This window comes from Camelus ferus, chromosome 27 (assembly GCF_009834535.1).
Source record: "Camelus ferus isolate YT-003-E chromosome 27, BCGSAC_Cfer_1.0, whole genome shotgun sequence".
In the NCBI taxonomy this organism is placed as follows: Eukaryota; Metazoa; Chordata; class Mammalia; order Artiodactyla; family Camelidae; genus Camelus; species Camelus ferus.
Genome location: NC_045722.1, coordinates 3,737,320 through 3,762,957, shown reverse-complemented (window position 1 = coordinate 3,762,957; position 25,638 = coordinate 3,737,320). Strand labels below are relative to the sequence as shown.

General features: G+C 47.1%; 2 protein-coding genes across 2 annotated transcripts in view; one reads left to right on the top strand and one right to left on the bottom strand.

Annotated features, from left to right (window-relative positions):
• The window catches only part of NPTN (neuroplastin), a 33,837-nt gene that overhangs the window by 7,159 nt on the left and 1,040 nt on the right, over window positions 1-25,638 (top strand). Inside the window, 5 exon segments of the mRNA XM_014557033.2 lie at window positions 2,696-2,790; window positions 13,224-13,357; window positions 17,055-17,328; window positions 24,264-24,285; window positions 25,045-25,119. Coding sequence (XP_014412519.2) covers window positions 2,696-2,790; window positions 13,224-13,357; window positions 17,055-17,328; window positions 24,264-24,285; window positions 25,045-25,105 — 586 coding nt within the window. The 3' untranslated portion in view covers window positions 25,106-25,119.
• The window catches only part of REC114 (REC114 meiotic recombination protein), a 69,204-nt gene continuing 57,889 nt past the window's right edge, over window positions 14,324-25,638 (bottom strand). The window contains exon 6 of the mRNA XM_032469177.1: window positions 14,324-14,449. Within this exon, the coding sequence (XP_032325068.1) occupies window positions 14,432-14,449 (18 nt within the window). The 3' untranslated portion in view covers window positions 14,324-14,431. The remainder of the gene's footprint in view (window positions 14,450-25,638) is intronic.

Sequence of the window (25,638 nt, the reverse complement as noted above, 5' to 3'; positions counted from 1 at the left end):
TTGATGCTTTTCTGGAATATTTAGAACATATAGCCCTTTACTTTTCAGAGTAGTTTGTTCCTTGTTGAAAAGGACCGGATAATCCTATTTGTCAGGATGATGCAGTGCAAAGAAAGAGCTCACTAGAGTGAGACCAGGAAAACCTGTGTACCCAGTTGTAGCAAGGACATTCTGCAGTATTCTGCAGAATTGAGGTCATTTCATACCCTTTATTTAATGGGCCCACATTAATTTGTGGACCCTCCTCTTTTTTGGGGGGAGTAAGGAAACTGAGACTCAAAGAATAATAACTCTTGACTGCTTTCAAGGCCATCCTGCAGAACGAAGTCTAGGTTCCACGTCTTTGGACTTTCTAGAACCTAGGTCATTTTTTCCCCTGCTATATTATACCATTTAGTGGCAGGGTACTGTCTCCACTGTAGTTTCTTCTGATTTAAAACTGGAAGTACAGCCTCAGCTATATCCTCATAGATTGTAAAGGTTAGTCAAACAGATACTGGGTGGAATAAAAGGTATCTCTTCTCGGTCTGTCCCTTAGTTTCACAAGTTGTTGTTGTTGTTGTTGTTGTTGTTGTTTAATACCTCTTTCAGGTTACCAGACATCCAATCATGTTTCTCTTGGGTCTTGTACTGTGTTACCTACAAAGCTTTGAACTATAACTTTATATATAAAGTCTGAGCACGAGCATATAAAGTTGAGGCATTTATAAAATACCTCTTCCTTTTTCCTCAGCCTACGTGAAATTCTCCAGGGCATTCTGCATTGTCAGAGTTGTTGAGGGAATGTGTTCTCCCATATTTTGTAGAGTAACAACTGGTAAGTCCCGTGGGCCACTTAATAAGTCAACCATGGAGCCAGTCTCAAGACCCTGCTTCTGTTTAGCCTGCAGGGACATTTTCGATTTGCTTTAATTGCTTCCCAGTAGCCAGATGAAAGAAATATGGGGAGATTTTGAGCCCATAGGCATGGCCTCAAGTTTGAGAGTCATCTTCTCAAGGAACTTACAGTTGGTCTAAGCCCTAAAGATTTAGCTGCAGCTGCTCCTCCAAACTGTGGAACATTTGCCAGGAGCAGCTAACTTGTGTCTGTTTTCCTATTGGGAGCATACTGATGTAAGAAGCAGCACTTGTGTCAAGTTGAGAAGACTCTTGACAGCTCCTCAGAATATTATGCTGCCGTGGATATGCTGAGACAGTCCTGAGGATGGGCTGTGTCTCCTGAGCCATAGTCTCTTGTTTCTTTTTTAAGATGAACGGTAAGATGGATACCTGCATTTAGCCAGTCAGTGTTTGAGGTTAGGAGTTTTTCTCAGACATTAACTAATACAGTGGAGATTTTGACCATCATAAGTATCATATTTTAACCACTGAGCAAAAGAGCAGGAGCTGAGTAAGCTTGTTTTTTGATCTGGAAGCTGTTTTTCTCTATTTTCTGTATTTACACACAAGTCTTTCTGCATGTATTTGTGTGGGGTGTGTCTGCACCAGAGTGAACTGAGCTGACTTGAAGCTGATCTTCAGGGGCAAGAAAGCTTGTTCAAGATCGCGCTGTGGGATTCAGAGGAAATGCTGTTCTGGTCATACATACTTCTTACAGTCCTTCCTTTCACTCTGCTTGACTTGGTTTAGATCTGTGCACAGATGTGCACTCTTAAGTTTGTGTTCATTCACTTGTTTGCTCATTTTTCTGCTATATTCCAGGCACCAGGCTGTGTGCTGAGTATAGAACTGTGCACCAAATAAACAGTTCCTGTCCACACAGAACTTGGTCTGTTGAGAAAACAGACATTCATCAAGCAGTCCCACAAATACATAATTACACATTGTGATGAGTACCGTGAAGAATTTCAGTGTACTCTGAGAGAGAACGTCAGGGAGGGGGCTGGCACTTGGATTAGGGGTGGGAGGAAGTAACACACAAGCCAAGGCTGATGGAAGGGCGTTAGGCTGAGTGACGGGAAGAGCACTGTGTATAAAGGAACGTCTTGTGTCAGGGTTTTGAGAAAGGAATAAGCTCAGCACATTGAAAAACTGGAGACCAGCAGGGCTGGAAAGTGGCTGAGATGAGGCCAGGGAGGGGCCAGATCACGCAGGGCCCTGGAGTTCTAGGTGCAGCTAAAAGCTTTAAAAGTTTAAGGCTTCTTTGCATCTCTGTGGCTGATGCTCTGATGGCAGATTTTTTTTTTTTTTTTTAACTATTCCTGTGTCCTGCTAGTGAGTAGACTTACTGAAAGGCATGCTGCTAAAATACAGGGTGGGAAGAACAGTACTACCAAAACAAAGTCTTACGCACAGGAAAAGATTTGCTTTTTTTTTGTTCTCATTTATTTGTCTGGAACCACCAGATGAGCAAGAAGTTTTGGTGACGGCTCCGTCCTGCGCGTCTAAATATAGATTATAGTACTTTGTAGAGCCTGCCGTTTTGATCACTTATTTTGCAGCTTATTTCTCCCAACAGACTGGAGCACCTGAAGATTAGGGACCATCTTTGTATTCCTGACACCCAGTAAGGAGTAAAACATTAATGTTTTGGGATATACAGAGGGAGGTTTTTGCTTTTAGTTAGGAGGAGGTGAGTTGTATTCATGCATTAATTTGTAGAGCAGGGTCCCTGGTTGCCCCTTCGATTCTCCTTTTGTTGTATATTTTGACTGTTCCCAGCTTCCTCACTTGATTTTTCTTCTCATCTCTGCAGGATCAATAAGCCGAGAGCTGAGGATTCAGGCGAATACCACTGTGTATATCACTTTGTCAGTGCTCCTAAAGCAAATGCCACAATTGAAGTGAAAGGTACAACCCAACAGAGGCTGCAGCGTGAGCCTCTCACTTTCTTTCCAAGACACTGCCTTGGTCTGGACTTCAGTCTTCAAGCTCTTCTTGTTTCCGTTACGGGAGGCAATATAATGCTGTGGTTAGAACCACAGGCTCAGGAGTCCAACTCCCCGGGTTTAAATCCACACCCCGTCATCTAGCTACGTGACGTGGCGAGCTGTGAACTTCTCTGTGCTTCCATTTCCTCACTTGTAAAACCTACTGCATGGCACATGGGTTAGTTAGGGAGAGTAAATAAATTAATATAGTAGGTTGAGCCATATGCAGTTGCTGTTTTTGTAGTTTAAAAAATGTTTGAATGTTGGCAGCTTCACATGGTTTGGCCTTACATAGAGCTCGTAGAACAGTGCCTTACAGGTGTTATTACGCAGGTGTCTCCAGTGGACCAGCAGGATTTGGCAAAGGACAGTGTGAACATTAGCTGTTTGTGGATAATTCATTAGAATTTTAACAGGAACTCTGGGGGCATGGCACCTTACAGATGAGGGTGTAGCTGGAAGTTCCAGGACAGGCCAGTAGGGTCAGAGCCACTTAACATCATTTAACCTAGCTTTCCTGTATCATGTCAAAGAAGCAGCCAAAACCCAAAACAGTGAAACCACTGGCTCTGTGTCACACAGTTTGTGGCCGACTTAGCACAGAACCCGGGTCCTGACTCCCATTCCCGTGTTTCTCCATTTTATAAAATGATCATGGGGAGGCAGGGCTACTGTTTGAGGTTAGACTGGAGAGAGGAGGGGTTTTTCCAGTCCTTTTCATTTTACTTAGAAAGGACACAGACTTGTCCTCTAGCTCCCTAGAAGCTGGAAGGATAAATTTAGGAAATGGGAACAGCCTCTATAGCAGGTATGCAGGTTTTTCTTAAAATATTTGGAAGACTGAAAATTCAGATTCAAGGAAAGCTTTGATACATTCAAAGTTTCTGATATATGATGTTATTAAATGAAAGTAATGTCTTGGTGACACAGCCCTAACTTGTGAGCTGACGAAAGGACGGCCAGTGCCTCCCGGCTGCCAGTTTGAATTCTTAATGCCCGAGGGCGCTGAGTCATGATGGCAAGGTTACAGTCCACACAGGCCAGAGGACCTGGGGTTTGATTAATTCAGTAGCTTTTCTTGGAGAGATCTGGGTTTCTGTCTGTTCTTGAAGAATGCCACAGTTGCTCAGGATGAGGGTGAAGGTGTGAGAACACATCGTCTCTAAGCCAGCTGAGGCCCCTCCCGCCTGGGTGAGCTGAGCTACAGCGACGTCTCACTCCTCCCTGTGAGACCTGAGGCCCTGCAGCGCTTCCAGGCTGAGCCTCTGGTGCAAAGTCCAAGTGCAGAGGGAACAGGACGGATGAGGGAGGGAAAGTGGTGTGTCTAGTTAGTCAGCTCTCCAAAGCCTGAAGGATAATTACGGACAATTGCAAGTCCTGACTAACCCTACTCGTCATTGATTTGGTGTTAATGATTTCTGAGAAGCGTTTTCAGGAGGGGAATCAGAGGTCATTTTTCCATTGGTTTGGCTACTAGAGAAGGTGAGGTTGGTTCACTGGCTCCAGAGGCATCTTTCCTGACACCCTCTTTACCAGCTAAGGTGGTCTGGTGGGCACAGGCAGGAGCGTCCTCCGAGGAAGGTACATGCTCACAGTTCTCTCACCATAACGAAGGCGCCCGGCGAGGAGGACTGGGCAGGCGGCAGTACCCTGGTTTTAAAGAAGTAGACCTTAAGAGAATTCTGTTTTATATAATCCTAAAACATATTCTGGGTCTAGCTTACACAGATATGTTAGTCTTTCAAGAAAATTCATATAGACTTCTAGAAATTCTAGTTGTCTTTTCCCTCTAGCCCCTAACACCTGGATAAAGACAGCTGAATGCTTAGTGTCTTTCAGGTTAGAGAGAGTTTGGTCTGGTAAAAACTGAACATTTGGCTTTTCCTGTATAAGCTTAAAAAGGTTTGCCATAGGCCCAGGATCATGTTCTAAGCTGGCTCCCAGTCGTGGTTGGGGTAGAAAACTGCCTTGAATTTAGAGTGCTGTGTGTGTGTTATTCCCAAAGCATTTTCACATAAATTCTCATTTTATTTCCTCAGTGCCCCTAGGGCCAGGTAAGAGACAGTTATCTTTTTATAGCTGTAATGATCTGAAAACTCGGCTGAGTAATGAGAGGTAAGAGATGGTTTGTACTCAAGAACAGACACATTCAGGGGATTCAGGAAACAAGTGACCTCTGCTGAAAGGAGTGGCTTTAAGTAAATCGGCATTCCAGCGTGGTGTAATTCAGACCGTGTACGTACGTGTACGTAGAGAGACACACACACACACCCCTTAGCACTTAACTCTACACTCAGCCCTTTTCTTCCCCATCTGGCTTTCCCTGCAGTTGAGAACTTCCCCAAGCTGCTTTCTGGGCTCAACACTGTTGGGAATGCAGGACTTGCCCACTCCCTGGCTAGTCTGTGTCTGGTGACAAATCTTGAGTTACTTGCAGTGTACGAAAGAAAAGAAGGCTGAAGGAATTGGAGGGAGGGAGACATGTCTGGGAGCAGACCTAAGGCGGCAGTGCTTTTCCAGCCTAACCTATGGATCCCTGTCAAGAAAGGAATTTTGAGGATGTCATATGTACATGTATTAGGGAAGGCCTTGCCGCTGAAGGAGGGTTTTATTTTTTTTTCAAGGACAAGAATGAGGCACAGTGTAAACAGGAAGATACTATTACTGTTGAGGATTACATTTCTTAGGTATTAGGCAGGTGACCTGAGCAGACACTGGGGGTGGAAGGCGGGGCAGGGCTGGCTAGGGGACAGGAGACGGCAATGACTAGACCTCATGGGACCTCTGCCCCACAGCCCGGCCTCTCTGGGGGCAGCTTAGGTCACTCTAGGGAGGCATCTCTTTCCTTTTTGAGCTTTTTGATTCTTCAGAGGTTGTGTCTTTCAGAGACTCCACACTTTACTATACAGCATTCTTGAATGAATAGTGTTGAATTTTCTCTCTCTGTAATTATTCAACCTTTCTAATCCTTACTTCCTCCTTCTTCCCTTCTTCCTTTTCTGAAATTAAAAAAAGTGCTCATAAAGCAAATTAAAATTTTCTGTGTAATTTATGAAGTTATAAAGAGAAAGTCCCCCTCATGACTCCCAGATCCTATCTTTACTCCTCAGCCGTTCTGATTAATCCAAGAAACAGAGAGTTTGAGTTTTATTGCTCTTTTTAGACAAGGATTTTGGAGGTCGTCAAATCCTCTGCACCAAAAATGCCACTGCCTCTTGTGAAAGGCACATCCCAGCCCCACGAAGGGCTGGATCTGGTGTCCTCTTGGGCCTGTCATTATCACCCCCTCTCGCTGGACATTTCAGGTGAGTTTCAGTCTTTTGGTGGCTGTGAGAGCCAAGATTGATCTTGTTTTTCTCCTCCCCACTTCCTAGCTTTCTTTCTATTTGAATATTATGATGAAGTGTTAGGATTTCTAGAAGTGACCTTGCCCTGCATCCCTGTTTCATACTCTGTTGCACGGCCTTACAAGCGATGTATCAAAAGTCACCCGGTTGAGTCAAACTGGTGATGGTGACAAACATGATTAGTAAGAGTGATAACACGCATCTCGCATTTGGGCAGCACCCGCAGCATGCAGTATTACACTCATTTATTCGTTCAGCAGGCAGCTAGTTTGACAGGTGAAGATGTTTAGAGGTTGTGACATAGTTTAGGTCAGAGCTGATGTCAAAGCTGATTCTGAGTCAGAATTGCCCCAATTTGAAAAGTCTTTGAAAGCATAACAGTAATGTCTTGAAGCTGCTTTTGATCATTCTGAACATCAACCTTAGCCCAAGTAACCACCTGTTCTTTATTCTCCTCTCTTCAGGGTGCTACCCTGCCCTCCCTTAGTAAGAATAAGAACAGCGAACGTCATTGCACATGTACTGTGTGCGGGCACCGTGCTGGATGCGTTCGTTACCTGTCCCTTTCCTGTAGTCTTCACGACTCTCTGAGGGAAATGCCATTATTATCTCCACTTTCCAGGTGAGAAAGCTGAAGCTTGAGGAAGTTGAATGAGTTGTTCAGTGTGACTAGAGTTAACCAGTGGAGCCAGAGTTCTCACCCAGGCACTCCAGTGCCAGGGCCTGTGCTCCCAGGCACTGAGCCACACCCCTGTGTTTAGCATGTAACAATTAAAACGTGTTGGATTGAGAGTTAGAAGAAATGGCTTCTACTCCCAGCCCTCCCATTAAAAACTCACCATGACCCTGACTAGTCACTTTCCTCCCTTGGGCCTCAGATGCCCCAGATGTGTGACGAAGCAGGTCGAGGCAGCTGGTCTTGAAGGCTCTGTAAGGCGCTGAAGGGCTGTGGTTCCCGTATATGGACACAGATGAGAGGCTGGGTTATTGAAGGAAATGATTTCTAAGCTTCTGTTCCTAGTGGTAGTGACTGTCAGTGTTTCAGCTTCGGGAATGTCACCTTAGTGCCCCCCACACCTCCACTCATTCACCTCCCTGTCTTAAGGGGCCTTCCCTCCTCATAGTCCACTGATCTCGGACACTCACACCAGGAAAGGTGTTAGAGCAGTGGTTCTCAAACTTGATTTAATGTGTGTGAAATGTGGCCTGGGCATCAGGCTTATTAAAAGCACTCGGGACAATGACAGTCTACAGCCAGGGTTAGAATCGCTGTCTTAGGGGAGACTTCAGCGCGTCCTACTCAGTAGCTCCACCTGCAGGAGAGGGCGAGCCTCGTCTGCAGAGTACAGGCTGCTCTGCTCTTCACAGCCACTGATGCGTCTCCTCAGTTTAATTCCTGAGCCGGGGGCCAGCAGCTTGCTTGCTTCCGCGTTGGCCAGGCTCGTGCTGCTGCTCGTGCTGCTGCTCGCGCGGCCCTTGGCTAGCAGCAGGCCTTAGCTCTCCTCTGCCTTAAGCCAGGCCTCTATTTTGCTGTAGCAGAGACGTCTCTGGGATTTGATGGGTTGCATAAAGGAAGCAAAGAGACCTCCTCTGCAGTCTCAATATATTGTACGATGAGACATTGTACAGTATCTTCAAGGATGGAGTTTCTTTGAAAATTTGAAAAGGTTATGAATCTGCTTTGAAAAGTGAGCACCAAATAAGCAGTCCAGGTAAGAGGCCCCATACTTTGATCCCTGTCTCAACTCTGTGGCATTAACTTTATTTAATGTCCGCTTCAGCTGAACATGTCTCCATTGCCCAAGGTGACACTTGGTGTAGCCAGCAGCCACACAGGAGCTGGAGGCTCCGCTCTGAGTGCCTGCAGGTCAGGCAGCAGAGGGTGCTGAGGAACATGTCTTTGTCCTCAGCCAAAGGCCCAGGCAGTGAAATTGGGTCAGGTGTTGGCGAGCAACTGAGACTCTTCTGGAACCCTGGCTTCGGCCATTCACTAGTTTACTGGAGGGATCTATCCATTAACTCATGTGATTAGAGTATGTGGCTAACAAGGTCAGTTAATTCTAAAGTGGGTCTGTGATCTCTTTTAAGAATCTCTTTGTTACTTCCTTGCTGCCCAGTCTGTGCCTCCTTGAGAATGTCAGTGGAAGTAGGCAGTATTTGCTCTGTCCCGCTCCTCAGACCTACTCCTCAGACCTGCCTGCAGACCAGCAGGATCTGATTAAGCACTTCCTTATTAAATGGCAAGCCCATGCGAGGCGAGGCACTGAAACCAATATAAATAGGCCATTAATCGTTATAATTTGTCAGTATCTGACCTGAGTAAACCTTACTAGAGTTACAGAGGTCCTGTCTGTAGCAGCAAGCCAGGAGAAACATAATAATCAGTATCTCTGATTTCTCTGAACTCAGTAATGCCTTAGCCCAACCTTTCCTTTCCCTCATAGCGCAGTGTAAATTTTTATTTTTGACCCTGTGCTCCAATCAAGTGCTAGATTGATAGATATAAGTTAATCCCCATAAGACCTCTATGATGTAGGTGGGTATTTTGTTCCCATTTTACAAAAGTAATACTGAAACTCAGAGGACGGGGAATGACCTGCCTTAGCTTACTCAGCTGATGAGCAAGAAGTCGCAACAGAGCTGCGTTTCTGTGACCTAAAGTTCAGAGCTCTTTACATTATAGTACGTGAAGTACTTAAACTCTGGCAGGTGGATCAGTCCCACCTCAGGCCTAGAGTGTTCTAGTACATCCACAAGCAGAGAGGCCATTTAGGCAATTACCAGTAATGCATGTTGTATATTTTTTATTGTTTATGGACTCTGTTCCAGTTTGGCTTATTTCCTGTTCTATATGATGAAGTACAAAAAGCATGATCTCCAGAGTCAGCCCTGAATCTGGATTCCAGTACTCCCAGTGTAATTTTAGATGTTAAGTAACTTTACCAAACATGAGTTTTCTGGTCTATAAAAATGGGGTGATGTCTGCTTCATTGGGTGGTTGTATTTGTTATCTGTTGCTGCATAATAATTTGCCCCAAAACTTACCGGCTTAAAACAACAGATACTTTTTACAGCATAGTTTCTGTGGGGCAGGAATTAGCAGATTAGTGGAGTGGTTCTGGCTCAGGGTCTCTCAAGCTGTTGGCTGGGTCTGCAGTCATCTGAAAACTTGATGAGGGCTGGAAGATGTATTTCCTAGATGGCCGCCTCAGTGGCTGGTGGTAGAAGGCCTTCATTCCTCATGATGTGGGCCTAGCCATAGGCTGAGTGCCTTCCCAGCGTGGCAGCTAGCCTCCTTCAGAGTGTGTGATCTCAGAGAGAGACAAGAGACAGAGAGTGCACATGTGTGTGTAAGGAGGAAGCCACATTGTATTTTGTGTGCTAGTTTCCAAAGTTCCACACCTCTATTTTTATGTATATAAATTTACATATATTTTCTATGTGTAAAATACATTTTATAAATACATATTTATATGTATATGTAAAATATGTGCTATATTTTATTCTTTAGAATCAAGCCACTAAGTCCAGCCCATACTCAAGGGGAGGGAAATTAGGCTCCACCTTTTGGAGAGAATAACAACCAGAATTTGTGGGCTATTTAAGAGGTGGACTCTGACCCCTGAGGGGCGCCCTCCCTGGCCACTACTGACACGTGCTCTGAGAGCCTATACCTTTCGTGCTGGGGGTTGGCTGTCCTGCTCAGCTGGTGGGGCAGGAACAGACTTTCTGATTGAGCAGTGGCCATAAAGATAGAAGTGGGAAAACTTCTCAATGACCCAGAGGCTAAAGTGATCATTGTAATCACTCCCTGTAAGAGCTGGGTGTGTGGCTTGGGTTAATCACCTCCCTGCCTAGTACACTAGCCATACTTCCACCGTCCCAGGGGTGAAGAGTCAGGGCAATATTCTTTTGAGTACATTAGGTAGAAAGGATATTACTCCTAAGCTTCACTCCGTGTTCTTTGCTGGGCTGAGGAGAAAGCAGCAGTAGATCTAACTTAGAAGATGGACAGGGCTTTCCTGTAGGCTTCACTACAGCCAGTAAAGTGGGGCGGGGGGTCGGCGGGGGGGCCTCGGTTCCTGTGCAGTGTCTGCACACAGTAGCCTCTAAGGCACCTTTGCACTGTAAGTAGAAGCCTCTAGAATCTGGAGCAGATGAATGGAAGGGGAAAGAAGTGTTCTCCTCGGCCCGAGCACCAAGGCAGTGGTGAAGGCCATCCCCACCCCTCTCCCCAGGTCGTGGCCTCCAAGAGCAGTAGCGTTTTAGAGGCTCTGGAACCATAAACCAACTCAGCCTTAAGCCTCTACATGGTTCTCATGTGTATTCTTAGGGATGAGTCTTCTAAAGCAAAAACTAATGTTAGTGAATTCACAGTACTGTTGGAATTAGTCGGATAACTGGACCAGAGTAAACAGACTGGGTATTCTCTGTGGGGCAAAGGAGAATGAAAGTGCAAAAACGTATCACCTACAGGCTGATTTCTGAAAGTTGCATCTCTACCCTAGACCACTCCCCTGAGCTCCAGGCCTGATATTCTACTGCCTACTTGACAGTTTCACTTGGATGTTAAATAAATAAGTCTCTTAAACTTAACATGTCCTAACCTTTGAACTGGATTTTACTACCAGCATTGCTCCACCCTCAAACAAAACAAAGTGAAAACAAGCAAGCAGGCAAGCAAACGTGCTAGTTCTTCTGTGGTCTTCCTCATCTCCGTAACTGGCAACTCTGTTCTTAGTTACTCAGGCCAGAAACTTTGGCATCATCTTTGACTGCCTTTTTCTCTCACATCCCACATTCAGTGCATTAACAAATACATTAACTTAACCTCTAAAATACATCCAGAATCTCCTCACTTCTACTGCCCCTGCCCTTGTCCACACTACCCTCTCCTGTGCCTGGGTTGCTCTGAAAGCCTCCTAATTGGCCTTGCTTCCGCTGTTGTCTCTCTGTAATTGTTGTCCACACAGTAGCCAGAGGGAGCCGGTCAAAGCACACAGATAATTTCATACCTGCACCTAGTATTCACCAGTGGCTTCCCAGCTGACTTAAGAGTAAATGCCAAAGTAATTTCATTGGCCTGTAAAGTCCTATCCAATCTGGGCACATTCTCTGATTTCATCTTCTCCCATCTCCCCCTTGCTTACTGTGTTTCAACTAAACTCCTCCATGCTGTTCTTGTGCATAACAAGCACGCTTCTGCCTCAAGGCCTTTGCCTTTCCCTCTGCTTGGAGTGCTCTTCCTGCAGATGAGTGGCCTGCTCCCTTATCTCCACGACTGCTGAAATTCCCCTCACCAGAATGGGCCCCCACCCCTACCCTGGGACGTACGCGGTGGGTGGTGAGAGCTCAGCAAATGCCTGTTAGGTGAAGGGGACCGAGCCAGGGGCAGACATGGCAGCTCCTCTGCTTGTGTGTCTCCCCAACCCTGGCTGCTGTTTTGGGCTGCGGCTCTGGAGCTTACTCCTTGGCATGCTTAACGTGGTCCTTCGTGATTTACTGAGTGGAGAAAGCCCCGAGGAAGGGTGACCAGGTTGAACAGTAGGCCTGAGAAGAGTCTGAGTGACTGTGATGGGAACTTGAGCCAGCGTGACCCACTCCTTTCTGGAGTGAGGAATTATGCCTGGAAAAGCAAAAAGACATTTCCTTTATAACGTGCTACGCAGAAAACACCTCACACTGAGCAGTACTAAGCAGGCCTTAGTCTGGTAGGCAGTGGCTATAAAGGCAGCTTGCATCTTGGCTCATTCCATTACTATCCAGGTGCCCTAGGAGGTGGTCTGGGATGCACGGTCTGAGAGTAGCAGGACTTTGGAGTATTTTGAAGCCACACCAAGCCTGCCAGTCGTAGGGGAAGCATGCGGTCAGCCCACGATGTAACAGTTACATAGGCTCGTACGTCTCGACCTCTCACTTTTCTCTCTGTCCAAGCACACTGGATGTAGGCAGTGGCTAGGATTACTCCCTTTGATGATAAGTACAGAACTGAAGCAGCGGGATAACTGAGGAACCGGCAACAGTGGGGCCTGGACCAGGCTTACCGGGTCACTTCCCCTTCTCGACTTAGCCAGGTGACGTCCGGCCTACTTCGAGTTTCACTGCTTTCCCATCAGTGCAGCTGGTGAGGCGTGGTGGGAAATCCAGTTAAGAGCAAAGAAGGCCAGATTCCAAGAGTTAGCCCTTACCTCAGGCGTCTTGAATCCTCTAAACTTAACTAACATTTAAACCATGGGCACTGTCTATTTCTTCCTGAAGGATTCTTGAAAGTGGAGAAGACCAGTCGCCTTAAGCATGTCTAGAAACTCCCCCAGGACTGAGTTCATTGAGATGACTGCATCTCACATGTACAAGTCAGATTCTTAAGCTGCTAATAAAACCTCTTGGGACACTGGCTGAATTTCCCGTTCATTCCTTTCTTCCCTTGTGAGGACCCGCTTGCTGGATCCCCTTTCCTGGGAGAGCCTTGGCCGATGGGGCTCATCACACAGCTTCTCCACGCACTTGCTGCTCCTCCATACCTTGCAGTAGGACTTGATTTTTAGTCCTGTTTTGTTTGCTCTCAGGGATCTCTCATTTCCTTACGGGCATGTATGATATTTCACAGTCCAGAATTATTGTTCATGTGTTTTAAGAAAATATCATGACTAGTAGAAGAGATGATAACAACTGCTGTTTGCATTTTCTTCAAAGGATGGCTTGCTTTAAGGCAGTTGAGCCTGTGCCCTCTTAACAGTCGGTTGGAGGACCCCCTGTATTATTAGTTGAACTTCACACATTGTAATCCTGGGGTCTGCTTGGGCTGCTTTGGTGGCCTGGAGGTAGGGGATAGGGTTGGTTCCATTGCTCTGTTCTGACTTGAAATGCATGCTATCAAAGCTGAATGGGAGGGTGAGTCTAAAGCCAGAGTATATTAGAAGCAGGGCTCTGAGCCAGTAGGTGGGGGCTTTGTATTCTGTTCAGCATAGGCTCCCATGGTAACTATATTCAATGCTCTTTCTCACAGCTGCTCCTGACATCACTGGCCATAAACGGAGCGAGAACAAGAACGAAGGGCAGGATGCCATGATGTACTGCAAGTCGGTTGGCTACCCCCACCCAGAGTGGATCTGGCGCAAGAAGGAGAACGGTATGCTCGTGGTGAGTAGGAGGCAGCGCTGGCTCTCCGGACCTGGTCCCCGTGGCTGCTGGAGTTTCTCCTGGGTGGGGGGGTTGGACATCTAGACCAGTTTCCGCAGCATGCCACGTTGGCTGGTGTGGCTTGGGTCACCCTTTCCAGAGTCATGGACGGCTGCCTCATGAACCTGGAAGTCACTGACGGACTCTGAGCAGCACGGAGCCCTATATGTGATTTAGTAAAGCTGTAGGGCTGCTTGCCTTCAAGACAGGACACCAGGAGAGCCTGTGCCAATCTTAAACTTTAATTATTATTCCAGTCCATTTGTTCTAAAGAAAATGCTGGTCTTGAAGTGGTCTTAATGCACCTTTCTCGTTTTGGGGACGGCAAGGCAGTGAGGCGGTTACTAGTATATTCCTGGAGCACACGAAACACCCGTTAGAAGTGGACAGTCTGACGGGGCCCACGGGCAACGTAGACGTTGGGAATCCGACAGTGTTTGCTTCACAAGAGGTCAAAGGAACAGCTCTTCTAATCCGTGGCATGATTCTTGATGAAACTGGCGGAGTCAGAGCCTTAGATTCCTGCTTCCCCCCCGATGGATGTCTGCCGGGGGTGGGGGGGGGTCACACAGCCCTCCCCGGTGCTGTGAGCCCAGCACCGCCCCCTTCAGGCGTCCTCCTGACGGGCAGCCTTTGGAATCGGAGGGACCCTGGAGAGCATCTAGTCCATCACCTACCTACTAACCAAGGCAGATGGCCAGCCCACTAAAGGGTCAGTTCCGGTTTTTTTTATTTCAAGTACGTTATTATTCCCACTCGGTGGCCTCCCAGTAATAACATGTCAAGTGGTGAGAAGGACGCTCACACGAACAGTGAGGACCAGGTTTGAGGAACCCTTCATGAGGGGATGAGGGTGGAATGGAGAGGCGAAACTGCTGCTGGCTGGCATTTTCAGAGCGGGCCTCTAAGGTGCCAGCAAGGAACTGCCCGTTTCTCTCTACTGGTCCTGGTGGGGGGCCCTGGAGCTTCTGCCAGGGCCGGTTGGGAGTCCTCAGTGGGTGTTATCAGTTCTCCTGTTCTCATGCCCACAGACTTCTAATTATCTGTTGTATTCTGGAAGACATTGAAAATAAAACATTATTACTTCCTCTTGTTTTCAAGCTATATATCATTTGAAAGACAGAAGACTTTTTTTTTTTTTGGTGGGGGGAGGTAGGTAGGTTTTTATTTATCTGTTTTTTGTGGAGGGACTGGGGCTTGAACCCAGGGCCGTGTGTGTGCTGACCATGTGCTCTGCCACCGAGCTGCTCTTCCCCCGGTAGACAGAAGACTTAACGAAAGAGGGACAGGACGAAGAAAAGCTATTTCTAGGTTGATGCTTTTGAAAGCCAGTTTCTGAACAGCCTCAGCTTGGTTGAGTGCTGAGGTAAATGCTTTCATGTCTTCCTAGACGCTGGTTTCAGCAGTTCTCTGACTTCCTCTTCTGGACAGGCCCTACAGCTTCCTCGGACCTCTCTGTTGTTAAAGAGTTGAGTCCAATCCAACATTCCAGTTTATCTTCTGCCCCCTCTCCTGCAGCCTGCAAAGAGAGCAGAGGAGTGTCCTTGCTCTGTCCTCTGGCTGCTTCTCTCTCCTGTGTGGGGAGGGAAGAAGGGACAAGTATTCACTTCTCTGGCTTTTGCAGTCCATTCTTGGTTGTTGCTTCTTCTGTGGCCTCAAGAGACTGGCCTCTGTGCAGCAGGTATCCAGGTGCTCAGTCTCTTGGGAGCTGTGTGAGCTCTTCCGGGTGCCAGCCCTCAGTATGAGAGGTCTGCCGAGTGGACCTCTCCGATGCCCGCTGAGCTCTAGCCGTGGGTGATCTTGTCCTGAGCTTCTCACCGCTGGAGTCTGCTCGCCTGAAGGCGACCCTCTGGAGTGGAGGGAGCTTGAACATCATGGCTTTCAGGTGGTGGGAGTGTAGGCTGCTGTGGCCTCTCAACTCCAGGTAACTCCTTCCCAAGACAGGGGCACAGGGCGCACCAGCCAGTCGCCTGCCTGAACAGACACCCAGTGGAAAGAGATGTTTTCTTTTTGGCGCCCCCAAACTTTGAGTGATTCTCTTGGCTGCCAGGTGGAAGGATACAGTGCCAAGTGTTAACTCTCTTCCTGTCATCTACAATCCTGCCTTCTGCCTTAGAGCCTGACTGGGGTAATGTAGTTTAGGTGATGACTGGGGATGAGATAGCCTTATGGGGCTCCCTTTCCATAAGCCCTTGGAAGGACTCTGTCCCCATCTTTGTTTGAGCCATTTTTTCTTTTTTGGAATATGGGGTACTTTTGATACCTCATCAGTTCTGTGACAGTAGGACAGATCCCACCCAGTATCTTATTATGCATTGATTGAAAAGGTGGAAGTCTCTTACGTATGATGGTATTTTAAAAATACCCATTGAAGCCTTGTGGACCAAAGATGACACCAGTCACCTCAGGTCATAAGTGAAAAACATAAAATTAGTGAGCAAGCAGAGCATGGGTTAGAGAAACTGGCAGCTTCCCAAGTCCTAGAGTTGAAGCTTCACAGAATGACTCTAATTTTGAAAGCCGTGAGTTTCGCATTTCAGCCATGCTCTCATGCAGATGTGGACAGGATTTCTGGCATAGTCAGGCATCATTCTGGGGACTGTCCTTCCCTTTCCCCTCTACTATTTCCAATTACGCTTTAGTCGTTGCATGTGGACTGGCCCATGAGTCACTTTTTCCCCTGCTAGTGTCCCCTGAGATCAGTGCTGCAAGCCTGTCCCCGCTCCACCCAGGCCCTGGTCATCGTCTCACCTCTGCCTCCCACGTGTGCCTGGAGCTTTCCTGTCCTGCTTTGTCAGCTCTCCTCCCCCACAGTCTAGTTGAAAGTTAGCTCTTCTATGGAGATTTCCCAGACTCCTTCCAGCTGTGGCCACTCACTCCATGGCCCAGAGTGCTCCGTTCACACCTTGGGGCTTTCTACCACATCCCTCTGATGACCCCTCTGGAGCTCTGCTTTCCCCTCGAGGCCAGTCTCCTTGTTCATTTTTGTGCCATACTTCTCCCCTTCTGTCTCACCTCCCCCTCAGCAGGACAGAAAACATGTGGCATACATTAGGAAATATTTGCTAACTGACTGGATGAACTTTCCTTTAACCCTGTCATTCTGAAAGGAAGTGAAAGGTATGAATTTTCCCCACTCTGACTTCTCAGCATTGCTTCTAGAAGAAGTTCAGGGAGACTTCCCAGAGTTCACCGCGCGTCGTGTAGATGTGCTGACTCCGGAGTCATCGATAGGCCTGCTGCTACCAGATATGTGCCTGACCAAGGCGGTCCTGCGCCCTCCTTCTCCATCCTTCCCTGTTACAGTTTCTTCCCTGGTGTTTGGAGCAGCATTTTCTAGATTGAGTCGTTCCTTTCCGGGTCCATAGGGTAGGACCTCCCTTCACTTCACAGAAGTTTGCGGAGTTCAGAGGATCAATAGTAGGGGAGGCTTCTGCCCTGGCTTTATTAGAAGCTTGTTGATTTGCTGTTTTTGAGATTGAAGGGAAGTGAGTGATGAAGTACTTAAAGTTCCTTGGACAAAGACGGTGTTAGACATTGCTCCTTGGTCCCAGCCAGTAACCTGCTGAGGATGGACAAGCACCCTGTTACCCCGTCTCGGGCACGGATTTGCCTGCTCTGACCTTTGTGTTCTCTCGCTTTCTCTGCTCCTGCACAGGAGATTGTCAACAGCTCTGGCCGCTTCTTCATCATCAACAAGGACAATTACACGGAGCTGAGCATCATGAACCTGCAGATCACAGAAGACCCTGGCGAGTATGAATGTAATGCTACCAACTCCGTTGGCTCTGCCTCCTTTGTCACCGTCCTCAGGGTACGGAGCCACCTGGCCCCACTCTGGCCTTTCTTGGGAATTCTGGCTGAAATCATCATCCTCGTGGTGATCATTGTCGTGTATGAGAAGAGAAAGAGACCAGATGAAGTTCCTGACGGTAAGAGCATCCCTACAGAACAGCTGTTCTGCTGGGCCGGCTCCTTGGGCTGGTTCCCAGGCGCCCAGAGGGGACTGTAAGGGTGCTGGGATTCAGGCCCAGAAGGAGAGAAGGAATACTCTTACACTGGTTCCTCACCCTCTCCCCCTAAGATTAGCCACCTTGAGCTATAATTACTAGCTCAGTCCCTCCATGTGGGTGTCCTCCAAACCCCAGTCCCATCTGCCCTTCAGGCCCCTTGTGGGGAATGGGCAGCTGTCAAGTCTCTTTGTTCAGCTCTGTCCTCCTTCAATACAGATCATCAGGCAGATTGAGCTTGAGGAGAATCCAAGTCAAGCCTAGAAGCCACCCCGAGATCGCAGGCCGCCTGGCCTTTCAGGCAGATTTAAGGTATCTGACTGGTTGTCACATGGTTGCCTGGTGTAGCCCCTGTAGGTAACTTTCCCATCCCAGAGTGTTATTGGGAAAAGCCATTGGAACAAAAGTCAGCCTTTGGTTCCCTTGGTTGGTCCGATCAAAAGGTTTTGAAGGGTCTTGGTGAAGCAGGCCCCGGCCGTCTGGCTTTTTTGCCTGTCTCACAGACAAGAATGGTGGAGAGCACCTGATGGGTCCACCACGCCCAGTTTAAGACAGATGGCCCAGCACTAGCGTCTGGAGTCCATGCCCCACGGCGGCACCCCCAGGCTGGCCGAGGGTCAGAGAAGCAGCTGACAGCAGCAGCAGCACCACCGTGAACTGTGAGGCGCTGGGAAGAACAGGAGTCTCAGGCTGTTGGACGTGCTTAAGAGTTAGAAGAGGTCCTGGAAGTTTTCTGTGTTTTTGTTACGGATGGCCCGTTTCTAACCCTGTGATTGCAACTGGGGAAGCTACTAATGGAGCCCTGCGTCAGTAGTCCTTCAGATCCCTAACCGGGCCCCACTCCCCACCTCCCGCCTTAGGACGTCATCAGCAAAAACAAGTTAATTGGTCAGCTGACCATTACGGCCACTTGCCTGTCACTGACTGGTCTAGAAGGGTGTGCACCTAAGCTCCGTGGAGGCCAATCTTGGGAGATGGGAGGATGCCAGCTCCAGTCTGACCGTCCTGGGCCTGTGTTGTGCACTGTGGTGCCGGGCCCTGCCCCAGTGAGCTGCCTGTGTGCCTGTGGCTGGCCAGCAGGATGGCAGCGCCAGCTGTGTGTGTCCGTGGAGAACGCTAAGGGAGGTCTGGTGCTCCCGCAGAAAGGGTGCAGCCCGGAAGCCGTGACGGTGGCTTCAGATTCTCCGGAAGGACGTGTTTGAGAGCAGCAGTCACTTCCCCTTCTTTTCCTTTCCTTCAGCCGCTCCTAAATCTTTTGTCTGTACTAGGTAGAGGGAGTGCTGTAGTGAGGCTGGTGAAAAGGTTTTTTGTTGAAACGAACGATGTATTTGGGGAGACCTGGTGGATTTCCATCCAAATGTGCAGGTCAGCAATGAACTAGACAGGAATGGGATGGACGTCAGCTGGAAGCAGGTGGGCCTTTGTAGATAAGTGGGCTCATTCCCTGAAACGTGAGCGCATCCTGGGATTCTTACTTTCCTCCTCCTCGGTCCACAGAACTGCTATCCTATGGAGCGAAACTGCTTTCTTAAGATTTCCACTATATGCATAACATTTTTTTCTCTAAATTTCTCTTTCCTGCTACAAATTGGTTCCCAAGGCAGAGGACCTATGTTTAGATCTGAGAGTAAAGGAGAAGAGTTGCCTGTCAGTGTTTCCTGTGTATGTTTTTTAGGAGCAATTATGCCTCACTTCTGAAAAGAGCTTTTCCATCCCCTCTGAATGCTTTTGCTTTGCTAAATACCACCTTTCTTAGCTTTCCCTTTGGAAAGGTTGAGATGCAAAAAGTCAGGAAAAGGTCGGATGCGCTTCAAAACCTGATTTATTTTAAGACAAGGCTGCCTGTCCCTCTCTTGGCAGAGTGACCCACTGGCTTAGCCTGTCCCTGTTGGAGGTTTCGGTCTTTGTAGAAGCTTCTTCATTGACCAGGCTGCTATCCCAGTGTATGTGGAATGCCATCAAGTTAGGTCTGGTTAGTATTGGTTCTGTCTGGCAAGCGCAGGCATCTGCCCCGGGAAGCAGCTGTCTTTTTTTTTCAAGAATCCCAAGGCTGTTGAACACAAATGGAGACCAGTTTGTTACAGGAGACATCTGTGGCCAGCAAATCTGAACAGCTTCCTGGAGGAAAAATACCTCTTTTGAGCTAAATTATCATAGACAGTGAATGAATCCTACGTAAAAGAGATGACTGCAGGGTAAGTGCGAAGTAGAGCCTCCATGCTTTAGTGTCTTAGAAGAATACTGTACTGCAGGCAGCTTCCACTTTGCTGTTGTTGTTGAATCGAGGTGACCGACCGGGGATGCTGGAGTCACTGCAGTGTCTGCCTTCTCTCCGCCCCTCCTGACAGCCAGCATGGTCCAGGAGCCACTCTTCACCACATCCCTGCTCCTGCTCGAGCAGTCCATCCCATAGTTTGCTCCTTTGTCTCTCCACCTCCTTCTCTCAGACTCTTCTGGACTCCTGTGCCCCGCTCCAACCTGCCCTTTTTGCTTCTCCTCTCCTGGAAGTAACTTTTTAAAAAGTTGATTGTTCTTCTGTGAGTTTTCCTTATGCAGCGTCTTTTTTTTCCTTTAGCCAGTTTCCCTTCAGCGCCTGCGCAGGCCCCCTAGGAGCAGACTCACCTCACAGGCTTTCCTCCCACGTGCCCGTCCCCAGATTTACACACAGGTGTAACGTGTACTCTCCTTTTTGGAATGGACGAAGCAGCACATTGTATCTGATGCAAGTTTGGAGCTTTAGAGGTGATGATTTTTATCTGTCAGATAACCATTTATGGCTCTGTGTTGATTTCTTTATACCACTGTGAAAACTAGTGGTTTTATGGGTCTGACATGCTTTTTCTCTGCCAAATGAGTATTCTGTTATCAAGATACACCAGTGATTTATTTCTGAATCCTTGAACTTTTTTTAATGAAAAAGTTGCACATAAAACCCACCGTGTTCATGTTCAGGCACCCTGTGAGTTTCTGGTAACTCAGCCCCTTACTCCAACAAAGCCCTACGGGGACAGTGCAAAGGTATCAGAACGTACGAACGGAAACAGTGTGATTCAGCCTGAGCGTGTTCTACTGGCAAAGCACGTACTGCTGTAGCTTTCTCACACAGATGGTACTTAGGGTTAAGGGCTAGCTGCTTCCAGGATTTAAAAAAAAGGCCCTTGACTTTTTTGTCTCCCGGCCTATACTCAGGACATCTTGTCAGTGAAATTCACATCCAGACCGTTTAGGCCTCTGTTCCGGTCTCTGAGGATCGTGCCCCGGGGAGTTGTCTTGTAGGCAGGTCATCTGCATAACACCTTTTACCTTCAGTGTTTTCAGTAACAGGAGCCAAGTAAGGGCTTCACTTTTTTTTTGTTTTTTCACTTTACTCACCTCCTGACTGCATACACTGAAAATGTTAGATAGGTAATTCTCTAAAAAGACCAAGATTCAGATCCCTCTAGCCTTCCCGTCCATCTCACTGCCGGACGTAATGCTTGGAGCACACCGTCAGTGTTGGTTCCCTGCTGACTGAGCCCCCGGGGAGATGGGGCGTAAACCTGCTGAGTTGCTGGGGCCTTCAGTTCTGTACATTTTAGTGACCCTGAATGAAAACAACAGGCGCTGATTTAAGAAAAGAAGCAGTGGCATCAAAGAGCTTTCTGCCTTCGTGCTAGGGGAGTAACTTCTGAGAGCAAGTAAGGGGACTCTTCAAGTTGCTGGTGGAGAAGGATCTGAGGTTTTGTGGGAACCATTCTTAGTAGCTCTGATGTTTCCAGCCTGATTTAGACGCTTTAGAATTAAGAGCTATTCTCAATAGCCCAAAACCGATTAGCTGGTCAACACATCGGTAGTAGATGAAGCTTTACAACAGGCTAGGAATGTTGGGAAAGAAATGTGACTTTTTAAAATGACAAGCAAAACACACATTTGTTGTTTCTTAACCAGGGGTCATTCTGCGTCAGTAACAAGTTACCTTATGAAGAAAATACAGTAGGACCAAACAAGGAAGGTAATAGGAAGTAACTGCTAATCTCTTTTGGGTTTACTGCTTCTCTGCTGAGATCAGGCAAAATTTAAGTGGGTTTAGAAACCATAAAACCCCACCCTAAGTAGGATAAGGCAGAGAAGGAGGAGCTTTGACCAGACAACTCATTTTGACTTCAAAGCCATCTCTTTGGAGGTGGTATTGTATCAGGTATCCTGTTACTTAAAGGCATCGCAGAGCGCCCTTCCAGAGTCTGAGGCAGCTCAGTGGAGTGAGGGCGCTAGTGCCTTCGGTTGGGAAGACAAACATTCAGGTGGATCAGGGTGTGCAGCAGCTCCACCAGGAACTTCACTCATAGACAGATTCCAGAGCATCTTGTCCCCACTCTCCCCCAGCCCTCTTCCTCTCACCGAGCCAGTGGCTGTGAGCAATACCCAGTGGAGAGAACAGTCATCGTTTAAGTGGCTGTCTTGTGGCCTGAGGGTTTGGGAGTATGTTGATACCTGTCGGTTACTATGACTTCTTTTTTTTCCCCCTCAATTGCATCAAACCCTTAAAACATGGTGGTAAGTGAGCGATATGCATGCTTTTGGAGTTTGTTTAATCTCCGCTTCAGTCTATACGATGCACAGTTCATAATGTTAACACTTTTCTTCAAGTTTACTTCATTCACTTTCACAACTAATTTGGATTTCAGTTTGCTGTTTAATCCTCATTTACTTTGATTTTCGTACCTTTTTTCTGTAGTTCTGTTCTCTCTCTCTCTCCTGATTTCCCCGTTGGAGGTCAAGTTGTTTTTTGTTTGACCCGTAAAGGGAGAGTGCTGATGCAGATGGCGATGCAGGCCAGGAGAGTGGGAAACGCCAGGCTCTTTTCTTTGTTCCTTGTAAATGTGAAAATGGATTTGGGGAGAGAGAGGAAGGGGCTTGTGGCTCTTGGGGTGCAGACCCCAGCGTGAAGAGCAGCCGCTCCCACCTGCAGGCATGGCAGCTACACCAGGGCCAGTGTCGCTCAGACCCTCACGTATAGCCCTTTGCACGTTACTGGCTCTTTGGGCTGGAAGATGATGTGACCCGCCAGGCGCCAGGGCGTACATGTCCCCCCACTACCGAAGAAAGGAAAGCTCGCGGTGCCAAGTGCTTGGGTTGGTGCTGACCGCGTTAAGCTTTGAAAAGATTAGCTTGGCTATTGCGATTCCCCCTCCCCTGCTTTTTCTCATCAAGTTGGGAGTAGATTGATGATATTCTTGAATCTACTATCTTGTTTTAGAATTTTGTATTTTCGGAGCACTAAAAATATTCTAAGTTTGCTCCTGTGTGTTTTCCTTTAAGTCCCTGAAGTGCTTAGTTGCTAGCATGTAGCTGAGCTGGCTTGGCTGGGACGCTGAGAGCATTAGGGTGTTGCGGTGAGGGACGATGCAGGCTGGGCTCGTGTGTCTCGGTGCCCGATGTCCTCGTGTACCTGCACTGTGTGCACAGCGCACAGGTGTCGTGGGTGTCCCCGAGTCCTAGCTTGCCCTCTGTGCTGTGTGACAGTGCACTGTCGTTGGTAGTAGAATCCTGTGGACACTGGTGTGTCGCTAGCCTGTTGTTTTGGCTGAGAAGTCGTTGGTTCGTGGTTAGTTTGTTTTTGTTTTGTTTTTGTTTTTGAAATCTTATTTTGCTCCAGTCACTTGTGTGTGCTGGTGGTGGCTTTGCCTCTCCGTTGCCTCGAAGGAACAGGTGGAGCAATGTCTCCCTCTGACAGACATTACTCCTGACGCGTGCCCCGCGGATGCCTACACGAGGCTGTGATCTCCATGACTGCTTCATGTGCACCAAGCCCCTTGTGGAATCCTGCTGAGAGTTTTTCTAGAAGCCTTCAGTAAAATCAAACCGTTCTGAATCATTTAGTCCACCTGACTTCCATAAAATAAAAAGGAACTAAGAGCACTTACTTGTTCCCTCCCTTTTGTGGGCTCTTAAAAAACCCAACATTCTAAATATATATATATTAAATTTAATCCCCTGATTAAAGGGGACCAAGTTGCCCTTAGTTGAAACAGGAAAGAAAAACTTACAAATCAGAATCATAAAATAATCAATTTAAGAAGGCACCTAAACTCAGATAACATAAGCTTTTTGATTAAAAAAAAAGAGAGAGAACTCGTGGCTCATCAGGGTTTGGGTTCTGGTTTTGGCCAAGGCCCAAGAGTGAGCCTGTCTTTCTGTCTGAAGTCTTTTCTGGAGGGATGACACCACTGTTCAGCTTTCCCCAGTCTGTCCCAGAACATCCTCTGGTATGTGTACACTTGTGGCTGGTGTAGCCCAGCCTGGCTGACCCAGCATTAGGTTGAACTATTGTGGCTTCCTCTGTCTCATTCTCCAGACGAAAGACTCTCCTAAACATTACAAAACAGCAAGAACAGTGTCCTTTGGGGAAGTGAGGATGTGTAGCTAAATGTATAGAACATACACATCCATCTACACTGCAGGGCTGAGCCAAAACTGCATGCATTCACCACAAGAAAACAAACAGCAGGATTTTACAACTGAAATGTTGGTTTGTCTTCTCATCTATTTAAGAGTGAACCACTGGAACTTGGGGACAGGATGAGTATAATGACGTTGCAGCCGATCTGTCCGCTACAGTTGCAGTTTTTCATGACAAGCATTCAAAGTGTTAACTAAAACCATTGAAACAACATACCTGCCATTAAAAACTTGAACCTAGAAATAACTCCATGAGTGTTTTGCACCTCCAGACGGAATGGCCTTGAATAAATGCTATGAGTAGCCATGTTTGCCACTTGCTGTATGCTCTTCTATTAATCCTTATGCAGAGTCTCACAGTTTTCTCCTTTCTCCTCCTGTCTCTCAATGGATTATTAAAAAACTGAACACCTGTGTAGACGATGAACCAGCTGGGCCAATGTAAGTACTTTATTGGATGTTGATTGAGTAGAGTTATTTTGTATTTGCAGTTTAATCAAAGGGAGGAGCTGAGATTGTAGGGGAGGACAGTGGAAATGAATGCTGCAGCGTAGACTTTGTAGCCAAACATGGAGCTGACTGACGGCCATTTGATTCCCAGGACAGGCTGTACAGTTTTGTTTTTAGCAGCAATATAAAGTGGAATACCATGCAAAAAAAAAGTTTAAAATTTTGCACATCCCATATTGCTTAAATTGGGGATACGACCAGTATATTTGAGACTTCAGGTTTTGTTAAAGTTAATACCAAGCTGGATAAACTGGCTCCGTTAACAATCGCATGTATCCGAGACTGCAAAGTTTGAATCAATCCAAGATTAGCAGAATCTGAGAGCTCGGGACTAAGGAGTCAGAGGCAAGCAAACAGTGCCCACATTAGTTAAATGCCAGAGGGCACAGCACTGTCTGTATACAATTCATCATCATTCGACAGTGGTGGTTAGTAGAGAAACTACTGTCTCACCTTTATAGTCAAGCTACCTGTGTATCATCTGCCTTGGGAGTCAGAAGGGCCTGCTGGTTTCAGGTGCGCAGGCACTTCACAGCGGGAATAGTTTTACGCGTAAATCTTGTGCAGTAGAGTTGCTGACTACACCAGGGGTGGCAGTAAGTGAGAGTCGCTGTATTTCCGTGGGTTGTACTTTCAAAAGCTGCTGCTGCCCTTGAGTTTCACTCTCGTAATACAATTCTTCCTCCAAAGGAAAACCAACTCTACCAACAATCACAAAGATAAAAACTTGCGCCAGAGAAACACAAACTAAGTACTGCTCGTAATGTAAGTATGGCCTTTAGAAGTTTTAAAAATTATATTCAAATGAATGTGCCCTGTTGACCTTGTTACAAATTCTTTGATAGTTGGTGTTACGTTGTGAGATCTTTTAGTTCATTTCAGAGCAGCTGATAATGATGGAACGAGTTCTGTCTGTCCAGTTGTAGCAGCTGGAAAGGAACATTTTCAGCTGAGTTTCACTTATTTATATAAATGCGATTTCAGAATATGTATGTTTCAAAATAAATATTTTGTACCAGTTCTAACGTATCTTTAAAAAGAGGTAAAAATTAAATTGTCACCTTCTTAGGTGGATTGTCCCCAGAGACCACTTGGTCCCACTTTACTTCTGAGGGCAAAGCAAGATGGTGGCCAGGCAGCGCCGGGCCAGAGCACCTTCTGGTCAGGCACATGGAGATCAGAATTTCACACCACATCCCTGAGCATGCTGTTTGAACCAGGGCTTTGGTTTTATGTGGTACTTGGCAGAGTCTTAAAATGGCACTGCATTTTCTCTTTTAATTT